This window comes from Leopardus geoffroyi, chromosome D1 (assembly GCF_018350155.1).
Source record: "Leopardus geoffroyi isolate Oge1 chromosome D1, O.geoffroyi_Oge1_pat1.0, whole genome shotgun sequence".
Classification (NCBI taxonomy): Eukaryota; Metazoa; Chordata; class Mammalia; order Carnivora; family Felidae; genus Leopardus; species Leopardus geoffroyi.
This window is the reverse complement of record NC_059329.1, coordinates 17673280-17685578: the sequence shown is the minus strand read 5'-3', so window position 1 is coordinate 17685578 and position 12299 is coordinate 17673280. Positions and strand designations below refer to the sequence as shown.

The window sequence follows — 12299 nt, the reverse complement described above, 5'->3', positions numbered from 1 at the left end:
AGAATTTTTTAAAAATACACTCTGAAGTATCCAACCAGGACAGTTCAAGTACTAATAGTCTGCCTCTGTTACGGACTGCTGCTTGTGTCCCCCCACCAAATTCATATGCTGAGCCCTAACCCCTAACGTAATGGTATTTGCAGATGGGGCCTTTGGGAGGTGATCAGAATGAGATGAGGTCAAGAGAGTGGGGCCCTCATGATGAGACTCGTGTCCTTAGAAGAAGAGACACCAGAGAGATTGTTCTCTCTCTACATGAGCTCACACCAAAGAAGGGCCATGTGAGCACAAAGCCAAAGGTGGCCATCCGCAAGCCAGGAAAGAGAGCTCACCAGAATCTGGCACCCTGATCTCATACTTCAAGCCTCCAAAACTCCAAGAAAATACATTTCTGTTATTTAAGCCAAGTCTCTAGTATTTTGTTATAGTAGTCCCAGCAGATTAAGACAGGTTCAAAAAGACATGGGTTAATTTCTTGTACATAATACTATCAGCTAGAATCTCTTCATGAAACAAGACAGAAGGTAGGAAGAAGCTGCAAACTCAAAATTCCCTTGCCCTTCTCTCATATCCCACAAAAATCCACAGAATTTTCCATTACGATAGTAGTGAGAAAAAGACAAAATTAAGTATAATTAAAATTGCAAATCAGAAACACGATCGGCTCGTGATCAACGGACTCCAAAAGGTGCAGAAGGAAAAATAAGGAGAAATGGAAGAAGTACTGACCTACTGCACCAGGCAGAAACCTAACAAAAGAAGTCCATACAAAACAAACATTTGGTTTCCTTTTAAAAGGAGCAAAGTAAATCTACCTCACAAAGTAGCTCTAAAAATAGCCAAGAGAGTTCAAAATAAGTAATTTGTAAGCAAAGAACTAGCATTCGTCTAAGTAGTGAGCTAATGAATTTTACCCCAAGACCATATATAATCTCAAAAGTTAGAAGTGGGCTTGTTAAGAGACCCTACACTAAAGCAATGTCAGCAGTTGCCAAAATTCTACTCCATCATATTTCAGTATTTCCAAGCTTTTCTGGACTCCCTAGAGATTCCTTTCCAACTGTGCTAATTGCACAAAGTCTGAAGGAGTCCATTCACACAGGTGACAAAATATTTGTAATGTCAAAGAGATTTAAGTTAGTATGCTAACTCTGTTCCGAAAAACTCATCCCTTTTATAAGTGCTTTTTAAAGACTCACGGCTCAGTTCCTTCCAGAAAAGGTATTTCGAGGGTTTTCAAGAAACAAACATACAAAGAAGCCACACCTTGTTTCCCCATTACCACTTAAAATGTTTCTATTACTAACAAGCGAATGGCATGCCTGAACTAGCATTGATATTCCTATCACTGAAATATTAACATCCAAATCAAACAGCAAGCTTTTGCATACATACCACAGATCTAGGAAAATGGTGGGGAGGTGAAATACAACACTGCAAAGGCTACTGGAAAAGAAGGGGGCCGTAAAGATGGCGTTCACATTCCTAAGGAGAGGATAAACCATAGGAAGCTCTTTATGTAGAACAGAAAGACAGAGTCTCGAGAAATTCGGAAGCTATTTCTTACTTATGAGAAGCCAAATACTTTGGAAGGGAGGAAAAACACAAACCTGCCATGCCATACAGCACGGTGCACATTTCATCTTGAACTATTGTAAAAGGTTTCACTGCACGAAAAAGGTACTGGTCACCAAAACCAAAGCAAAGAACCGTATTTATCCCACAGAGAAGCATTAACTGGTTTATAACCAAACACTGAAGCCTCGTAATATTAAAAAGTATGTGACACTGTGGGCTCAAGTGTCAGGAAATACAAATTACAAAATGTCTTAAAGAGGGGAGGGGTATTCTCATATATTTGTTTCCTTTCATGTATGTCAAGCTAGGAAACAGCTACATCTGGGGGAACTTCCGTTTGATAGACTTTTTGTTCTTTTAGAGAAGACCTGGTTCTCCTTTGAGGACAAATTTGGAATCTTCATAAAAAGAAGTAACTTATTAGTCTTTCAGTTATTTTAAAAGTCTTGGCTCCAAGCAGTGCTTCTCCTATTCACTTTTCTCAAAAAACGAACTGGATGCCAAAACAAGGGGAGAGGACGGCAGGTAACACTGTGCAGAGGAAAGCGAAAAACACATATGAACTTCACAAACATGGTTTATGTTCTCTTTGGAAGACAGGACACAGTCTAGAAATATTAGTGTTTCAATCTTCTGTTGCAAAAAGTTAACCATTCAGATTAAACCTGCTCTTTGTGAAAAATACCTTTAAAAGGTACCATTTTGAAATTTTCCCATTCAGAATAAGCTTCAGGGAAACTTATAAAAGGCGTAAACAAATTCTTCAAGACACAGAAATAACATACTTAAGGTATTTTTGCTGTTGTGGATAAATCATACACGAACAGCATTTTCAGATAATGAAGGCAATTAAAAACAAATAAAAAACTCAAATAAGAATTCCAAAGAACTGCTAACACCTTTGAATCACACCAGTGCTACACTTAGAGGGAAAGACTGGTGCCATGAAATTCTACATGATCCAATCTCTGCAAATGGGACACGGGAAGAAGATGCCAAGAATTCAAAGCCCATCCATGTTACGTGGAGGAGGCTGACTCAAACATATCAGACATCATCACTTTCCCATCATCCACAAGATGGAAGAGAAGATGGGTCATGTGGCCTACCCTTACTCTACAATGTTAGTTTCTAGCAACCTTAAGCTTCCCAGTTGCAGCCACATTAAAACCCCGGCTCCCTTTCCCTGCAGTAGGTCATGCCATGCAGAGCAGACACAAGGAAGGCTGCAGTTACTTTAAAAAAAAACAAAAACAAAAACAAAAGGAAACAGCACGAAGCAAGCTCCAAAGGTGCAAGGCTGAATCAGCTACATTAGCTTACCATATATCTCGGATCTACTCTCCTCTGAACTAGACTTTGTCTTCTTGGAGGAGCTATCTGCACAAGAGCGGGAGAAAAGGAGAGAGATATAGAAAATATGGAGACCAATGTAAGGGGAAAAATTCATGGGGGAAAAAAGAATGAATCATGATCAAGTTAAATCGTGCAAACACAAAGTATGAACATTACAGGTGATAGCACTTAGAACAGTCACGAACAGCACAGGTAATGACATATTTTAAAGATTTATCGAAGAAAAGATAGTGCGATAAAAATATGTTCAAACAAAACAACACATGAATAGTCTACAAAATGTATCATCTGACAATTGTAGAGATGACAAAAGCACCAAAAGCTGTGATAATCTCATTTTGAAGCACTGCATACCCCTCCGCTAAATCTGTCTTTGGAGACAGCACATCACAGGTGAACAATACAGAGTAAGTCATTCTAACAAGACTATACTATTTAGGTGCACTTGGGGCAGAAACTCATTAGCAAGACAGTAACTAATCATATAAATAAATAAAAGCCACTGAGCCTCGTGATGTCAAAGTTAGGTATCAGAAATAATTATCTTTTAACAGAAATCCAGAAGTTATACCCCACCACAAAGCCTAAATTGATTGGGACTTCATTTTTACCTACTACTCAAGATGCAAGTAAATTATTACCTATTCACTTCCTATTCTTCCCTGTCTAGATAATAATATTTTTTCAAAATAACAGTTTATACTAAGAATATGAAATATTAGACACAAAAAATATACTTTTAAAAATTAAAAATCGTATTTATAAACAAAAAATATCTAAAAAGATATTTTATTTGTGTATCTAAGACCTTAACATTCATTTACTTTATCTTTTGTCATAGGAACGTACAACTGAGTAAAATTGTTATGAGCACAGAGAACACAAATCAGTTTCAAATGACAAAAGCAAAATTATCAAGCATTTTTTTATAAATTAAATACTGAGAGAGTTTCTAAGGAGAAAACAAAAGACCGTATTTTACAAAAGGAGTTCAATCTGTATGTATAAAATTAAGAATTTAATAATCAGAAGTCTACTAGCATGAAAACTTTAGGAAAGATCAACATTACTTAAGACTCTCTAAGCTCAGAATACTTGACTGAAGAAAAAGGGATCTCTATTCATTTGCTTACTCTAAAATCGTACGATCATTAATTTTTGAAGCTGGATTTTATCTAATACTCCAATTTACCACAATCACACATGAATTTTTAAATAACTACAGAAATCTGGAGTTGTTACTGTTTGGATTTCATGAATTACTACTGTTCATACTTAGGATTCATTTTAACACTGAGTCCTTGGTCTGCCTGGAATCTCTAATTATGATATAATAACTATTTCTCTTCTCATGATTATTTTTTTAAAAATCACACTCTACAATGATGCTTCCATAGTGGAATCCATAGTGTTGAGTGTTAAAAATGCATGCAACTCCTCCTGAATGCACAGGTTTTATATTACATCATTGAGGAGGAAGGAGGGTCCTGAACAGACCAAACAGTAACTCCTGGTGTTTCAGGTAGTTCTACAGCTTAAGCTGTATTAGTCTGAACTTCATTACTCTCAGTAGTCTTTGGAAAAATGGTGTTTTACCTGTGGGATCAAAATCATGTGATGCACTGCGCTCAACTTTCTGCTTCTTATCTGTTGGTGACTCTCGGTTCAAAATACTTCCATGCCTAAATTAAAGTAAAGCAATCAAATATTTACTACAAGCAAATCAACAGAATAAAAACTTAATTTAAAAATTGCTGATCAGTTTACCCTATACAGTCTCATAAATCTCTCTAATGTATGTTTTTCAAGAAGTTTTAAATTCAGTCTGTGCTATGTGTAATAAGGAGTCTATTTATTTGGTTATATAAAGTGCTTAAAAATAATAAAAGTAGTATTTAGCATTAAGTCTATTTTATTCTTAGAAATAACTTAAATTCTTTCAGTGGTTTTCACAAGTTACTATTATTTCCACCGAACAGGTAAGAAAACAGTGCCTGAAAATAATTAAACACATTCCTCGACCAGACTCTACATATACTATGATCAGGTTCAAAATCACTGTGTAAATATAGCATGGATGAGAAAAGTTAAAAAAAAAAAAAATCTTAGGCGAGCCTCACTAATAGCTCTAGCTACACAAGTCAGGCAGGCCCAGTTGACACTAGAATCATTATTTTTCCTATGGCCTACCCAACTACAGTTATCAAATAGTGGCTGGGCAGCAGATAAGACCCTCACCGTAACACATACACTACTATTAACTGAAATGTCAAGATCAGCATTGGTATCCTGGACCACACTGTCACTAAAAATGACAAACGTAGTATAATAGTTAGGAATGATATACTACCTACATTGTAAATAATATTCACAACAACCAGGATGAGAAAGAGATGTTGAAGAACAAGTACTGAGGAAAAGGCATTTAATCCCAGGGTATGAATACATATGGAGATATGGATGTGGGCATAGGCATATTTGAACATTCTGGATTTTTCCCTTTACTGGCTTAAAGTAATTAAGACTGATTCAGTTTGCCAAAGTTCATTAACTAAAGGCAGCTGTAGTTACCCAAGTGATAAAACACATCAAAAACTGGCAATCCATTTGCACTCCCCAAGCTACTCACAACTCAAAACAGTCACAATAGATTTTAAAATTAAATCTCTTCATAGGGAGTGACCTTAACTATCAATTTGAACAAACTTTTAAAATGCTTATATTAAAAACATTGAAAATGTTATCAAAACAATGCTCTCTCCAGAAAAAATATGCAACACCTGTTATATTTTAAATTTGTAAAACATTTTGATATTTTAAACTACTTAATATAAAAAATCCACATTTTCAAAAGCCACAAAAATCCACCATAATTTTGAAGGAATGCTTCTAATTAAGAGTTAACCTGAACATATGAAGGGCAACTGAACAACTTACCTTATAGGTTTTTTGAGGGGAAACCTGAAACAAAGGAAAGAAAAAAAAAGGGTTAAATGTAGTTATCTCACTGGTAAGACTGTTATTCAATTCATTCATTCTATTAAACCAGAATAAGAGATTTAAATCTTACACTAACTTTCCCAAAGCAAGATTCAACAAACAGGCAGACAAAAAAGCTAGATTCTATTTTTTTAATATCTTACCTCCTTTGTTAAATCTTAAATTTCAGGTGCGAGGAGCTGTCACTAAAATCTAAATATTCAGTGCTCAGCACTATTCTAAACTGTTAACATGTACTATCTCATTTAATCCTTATATACTTATATATACATATTATTATTTCCATTTTACAGGTTAAAAAGACTGAGGTAAAGAGATATCTTACCGTTAAAATATTCTACCTCGTTTCCCTGGCAGAGAAAGTTTCCTCCCTTCCATCACCCCCTCCCCAACCGCCACAAGATATCTGGGTGCTGATTACTGCTCTGTTGATCTGCATCTACTACCCTTTGATCATAGTCAAATCACAATTCTTGTTTATTTACGTTTGGCATTTATAACAGAAATCTAGAGAAAATACCATCGCAGGATTATCAGTTATTAAGAATATGTTCCAAAAGTAGAAAACAAAGGTTACAATTTTTCTTCTTGCAGTTCTATAAGCTATAAAGAATACTGCATTTCCTCCCAGTTGTCTTTTTTAAAGAAATATTATTGGGGCTTCCTGATAAGAATTTGATGTTACATATAAACACTCAGTCTCTAAGTGTTCCCAAATTTCTTCCCATTCTCCTTTTCAGGTCTGTCCTTTCAGAAATCACCTCAACCTATGGCATTTTATGTAAAGATTATTTAGCCTGCGTAATAAAAACAGGCTTTCTTTAAGAATAGCCATAAAATGTTTCTTTAAAAAAGGTTATTAGTAAACACAGTAAGAAAAAAAACAAAACAATGACATTCGAATGACTTTTGTCATGGAGATAGTTTAGTTAAAAAAAGAAAAAACCCTCTAACACAAAAGTTTAATTACAATTTTCTTCAACTCCTACATAAGCCAAAATTGATCCAAAGAAAAAGACAAAGAATCTAAAAACGTCCGTGATAAGTGCATGTTAACTCACAACAAAGTCAGGGAAAAGGGGTTCTGGGGTAAAGAGCACATTGCTCTACTGAATGTACCAATTACAAACGATTATCAAACTTTTAGAAATAGTTCCTAAGAAGTCCATCCCTACTTGTTGGGGAAGTGGGGAGGTGGGAATGTTTTTTAATTCGGAAACAAATATAAAAGTTGGCAGGAAAGAATTCCCAGCTGAGTTTCTGCAAAGGATAATACCTGCAGTTAGCAACCTCAGCCACTCTTCCTGATAGCCATTACAGAAACTCCTACCCCAAAACAATGGCCGCTTGCGTCAGGGGCTGAGTGCAACATCCAGGGAGATTCTGGTAAAGAATCCCGGAAGTTCCCAGACTACTGATTGAAAACCAGCTTCCTGAGTGGTTTTCTCTTACTAGGGAATGGAAGAGGAGGGGAAAGAAGATAAAAATGGAATGAAAAGATGATCAAGGACTACTGTACAGGAAAATTTGCTTACCACAATCTACTTACTAAATTCTTAAAGCACAGATGAAGAACAAAAATTTTTAAATCACAATAATTTTTCTCTAATCACTAAATTGCAGTTAGCCCAACACCAGGCTGATGAAACGGTTCCGCACAAAATCCTCTATTTTCAAGTCCTTGTCCATTCTGTAACCCAAGCATAAAACTGACAATCTCCTCTAGTTCGATATTTATGTAAAAGAGCTATAGTTGAATGAAGACATTATATTAATGTACTTAATCAAACTGTACCTGGCTTTTGAAAATACCATACTGATGACTTGGGCATTTAGCCAACAATGAACATGTTTGTGCTTATTTACGTACACATGTATGTATTCTTCCAGATGTAAGACAAAGTCCAAGTACTAATATGAAGAACCATAATTTAAAAAGGAAACTGGGGTGCCTGGGTGGCTCAGGTGGTTAAGTTTCCGACTCTTGATTTCAGCTCAGGTCATGACTCAGTTCATGAGTTTGAGCCACACATCAGGCTCTGCGCTGACAGTGCAGAGCCTCCTTAGGATTTTCTCTCTCTCTCTCTCTCTCTCTCTCTCCACCCCTACCCCCACTTGTGCATGTGCTCTCTTTCTCAAAACAAATAAATAAACTTAAAAAATAAATAAAAAGGAAAGGGTTGTCAAAATTTGAGCCACTGGGATAAGGCAACTAGATGCCCTTACTTTTGATAACCTATATAGCAAGCACACTCATACGCCACAAATCCTAACCAAGGGCCTCAAGCTTATAATTACATTGACTCACTTGACTTCGGGATGCCTTTCTTTTTTTTTTTTTTTAACGTTTATTTATTTTTGAGAGAGAAAGAGAGAGAGAGAGAGACAGACAGAGCACAACTGGGGGACAGGCAGAGAGAGAGGAAGACGCAGAATCCAAAGCAGGCTCCAGGCTCCAAGCTGTCAGCACAGAGCCCAAAGTGGGGCTGGAACCAATCAATGGACCATGAGACCATGACCTGGGCCGAAGTCGGACATTTAACCTACTGAACCACCCAGGTGCCCCAGGATGCCAGTTTTTTTAAGTTTATTCATTTATTTTGAGAGAGAGAGAGCATGTGCAGGAGGGGCAGAGAGAGAAGGAGAGAGAGATAATCCCAAGCAGGCTCTGCACTGTCAGTTCGAGGAGCCCAATGCAGGGCTCAAACTCACGAACCTGTGAGATAATGACCTGAGCCAAGATCAAGAGAAGGATGGTTAACCGACTGGGTCACCCAAGTGTCCAGGATGCCTTTCTTACAAGTTCTGAGCTCTAATATTAAAGCCCCAGGTAGCAACACATAGAGGCCTCCCCAAAGTTTTTATTTTCACACTCCACCCATGTGTTACTACAGTATAAAGGGAGTTATGATTTGATAATTAAATAAACCCTAACCAAATAAATATTTATTCTAGTAAAACTTCTAATTATAGCCAGGTTTAACTATACATATATACATACACATATTTAAGTATATAATATATATACACACATGCATAATTTTCTAACTGGGATATTCCTTTAAGTTTGTTAAACAGAATTTGTTGTAGATGAAAAAAGAATTGGAAAGGGCCGCCAAACTTTGTGTTTTCACATATTTGCTTATAATGAAGAGCCTGTTAAGAAGTCATTTTTCCTTTTTTGATTTTTGTGAGGAAAGAGCTAGCCTTTGACACTGTTCCTATGAGAAATGTCCCAAAAGAAAAAATAGAGATTATCACACTCAAACCTTAATTCCTACCCTCTCTCTCCTTCAAGGTAGATATTTTTTTCTTGGGGTTAGTAATGATGAAGAATTTGGGACTCTGGATGGTTCTTAATAAGGGATGATTGAAATGAGGAGAATAAAGTTAAGGATATTTTACCTACATTGTTGGATTGTGGTCGAGTTTTCATTAGCAAATAATGTTAGCTACTAAATTTAGAATTCCAAAAAATTCCATTGTAAGATACATCCTGACTTTAGCAATGTCAAAATGCAGGGTGAAAAGCCTGTGTACCTTGGAATCCATGACATATAGCACTAGTTTATTGGAATTCATGCCAGTGAGGAGAGTTTCTAAACAAAGAACTCTGCAAAATAGGTTAGAGCTAAGATAATTCTAAGGCTCAATCCTCATAAAATGATGGCAAATATCAATGCAAAAAATACAGTGTTCCAATACAGTTATAGGCAATGAAAATCACGTGTGATCTCAAGGCCTCAGGAACAGGGATGTCTCAGAAAACAAAGAACAAGGTTCACATTCTAGTTTGAAAAGGCGCTTGCACTTGGGCAAGTTGCTTAACCTCTCTAACAATCATCTGTAAAATAATGATACTACTACTACCTACCTTATAAATTTGTTTTGAGGATTAGATTAGAAAATGAGGAACATTAAATGAGAAGCACTGCCTAGCACAGAATAACCACTTAATGATTATTAGCTATTAGTTAAAATGCAAATAAAATCTGAACTTTAGACACATAACTACAAATTAAGTAGAGGAGAAAAATAAACTTAAAGACTAACAATATTCAAATAGGCTTTCAGTTCAGCAAAATCCACAGAAATGCAAAATCCAAAGCCAATGATGAAACCATAGGTTTAACGTGCCAAGCTGTATTATATAAAATTAACGTCAATACTCAAGTTAACAAACTTCCCAGATGCTGCAGGGTAAAAGAAAAGATCAGGTTACAACCAAAACTTTTAATTTTCATGGCAAGTAGGGTCAGTGATTTTTTTTTTTAAGGCTGTAAAATTGTGCTGACCATACCTGTCACTTCTTAGCAAGAGAGCGCATTATTTCCACATCTCCTTTAAAATATCAAAATGATTAAGGCATCCCATGTCCTGGATATAAATTAGGTTTTTTACTTCTCTGTTTCTACAAAATAATTTAAATAGCCTAAAGTACAACACTTAAATTTGAAATTACTCCAACGTGAATACGAACCAGCTAGCTCTACTATTACATCATTTTTCACAAAATAACAAACAAAACAGCTAAAAGGGCATCTGTACCCATAAGTACCCATAAGTATAGGGATTTAGAACATACTGCTGACTTTAGCTAAACTGTTAATTCGAGCTTTAGATCTCTGGACAGTCAGATTCATAGAACCAAAAGTAGTAATGACCACTACCACTCCTCCCCCTTCAAAAAAACACCAGTCGTAGGTCCTGTCACCACCTACAATTTATAACTGGCCTGGCTGAAAGTCACTAAAAGAACTAAAAATTATGGAAAGAACAAAAAAATAAAAGTCTGAAAATGACCTACCATTGTACCTTTTTATTAGGATATAGATCCAAAGCATGAAAAGTTGTTAGCTGAGCTGGCAATAAAACATTAGTTACATCAGAAAGACTCAGACAGAAGCTACAGCTGACAGGATGACTCATGGAGAATTTTTCATGGTGTTATTAGTTTTAAACCTCTGGACCTTGCAATACAAAACCACAAAATGACAAGGACCAAGGAGCTCAGTTCTGCTGTAAAATCCAAAAACAATTCACTGAAATGTAATGTAAGATCTCAAGCTAACTTCTTAAATATGGTTTGGTATACTGTCACTGTTAGTGAAGAACTTGAAACACATGACGACCCTCAGTAAGTGGCTCTTCTTTCCTGGACGTACTTTGACAAATCAAACAGTAAATTCTAAATTATCTTAATTGCCTCTGTCAGATATTGTAAGCTGGACACTGGTTGGTTCGGAACTGAGAAAAGTAGTTCACAATTAATGTAACAGCTTATTTATTACAGGCTCTCATTTACTCATTGATAATCTGGAATAGTATCACTTTTGCAAATATTTCCTGTAAGGTTTCTAAACAACTTTCCTTTGAAATCATGAGTATCACCACTAACTTATACAGTGTCTTTTTAGACTTCAAATTACTCACTTCAAAAAACAAAGAGAACTGCCAGAAAAAAGTATGAGAACCTCAAACTACTTAGTTATTTGCATCCCATTCAACATCAGTCAAACCATCAAATCCATGATTATATGGATCTGGGCTTATATAAACAATAAACTGGACTCAACAGAATAATCTCATGATTTCTAAAATAATGACGATACATAATTTTCATTTGATAGTGATTAAAATCTCAATCTTGTTTCACGATTCCCTATTTCAGAATTTGTTTGGAGAAGTGGTTCAAGACGGCAGTGCCTGAAGATCCTAAACTCACCTCCTCCCATGGACACAAAATTCAACAGCTAAAATGGAAGAATTTCCTCCGAAAAAGTTCTGTGAAAGCTAGATGAACAGTGCTCTACAACAAAAGATAAAAGGGCCACACTGAGACAGGTAAGGGAGGCAGAGACAGACATGCTCTTGCCAAAATGCCACCCCAGGGGCAATGACCCACAATTGGGAGGGATCTCAAAAAATATGGAACTTTTTCCAGAAGGGTGAGGGGTTTGTGCCCCACATCAGGCACCCCAACCTGTGGGCCCTGCACCAGGAAGACCAGCCTCAGAACTTTGTATCAACTAAGATTACATCCAGGAGAACCATAGAAATGTAGGTAATTAAAAAAAAATTAAAACACTCTTAAAGGTCTTGCAGGCAGACTCACTCATCTTGAGACCTAGCACAAAAGCAGCAGTTTGAAAAGTTCCTAGACAGCATGTAAAGGAGACCGAATTACTCATCTTAAAGCAACTTCCAGAGAAGAAGGCACCTGATGGTTCTCTCTCCAAGAACAGAGTGTTGGCAGGTGCCATTTTTGTGATCACATTCTATCGTGCTAAGGCTGGCACTGGCGGGCACCATTTTTATAATCTCCCTCTAGCCTGCTAGTGGAGGTTGGTACCCCCTCTTCAGTG

General features: G+C 36.4%; 1 protein-coding gene across 7 annotated transcripts in view; it reads right to left on the bottom strand.

Moving 5' to 3' along the window:
- Positions 1-12299, bottom strand: part of ARHGEF12 (Rho guanine nucleotide exchange factor 12) — a 151293-nt gene that overhangs the window by 72788 nt on the left and 66206 nt on the right. For 4 of the 7 annotated variants that reach the window (XM_045483182.1, XM_045483185.1, XM_045483184.1 and 1 more), the window contains exons 2-3: positions 5872-5895; positions 4531-4616 (exon numbers count right to left, since the gene is read on the bottom strand). In XM_045483182.1, the coding sequence (XP_045339138.1) occupies positions 4531-4616; positions 5872-5895 (110 nt within the window). Of the gene's footprint in view, positions 1-2901; positions 2959-4530; positions 4617-5871; positions 5896-12299 lie in introns of all 7 variants that reach the window. The other 3 variants (XM_045483181.1, XM_045483183.1, XM_045483187.1) reach the window with 1 other exon arrangement.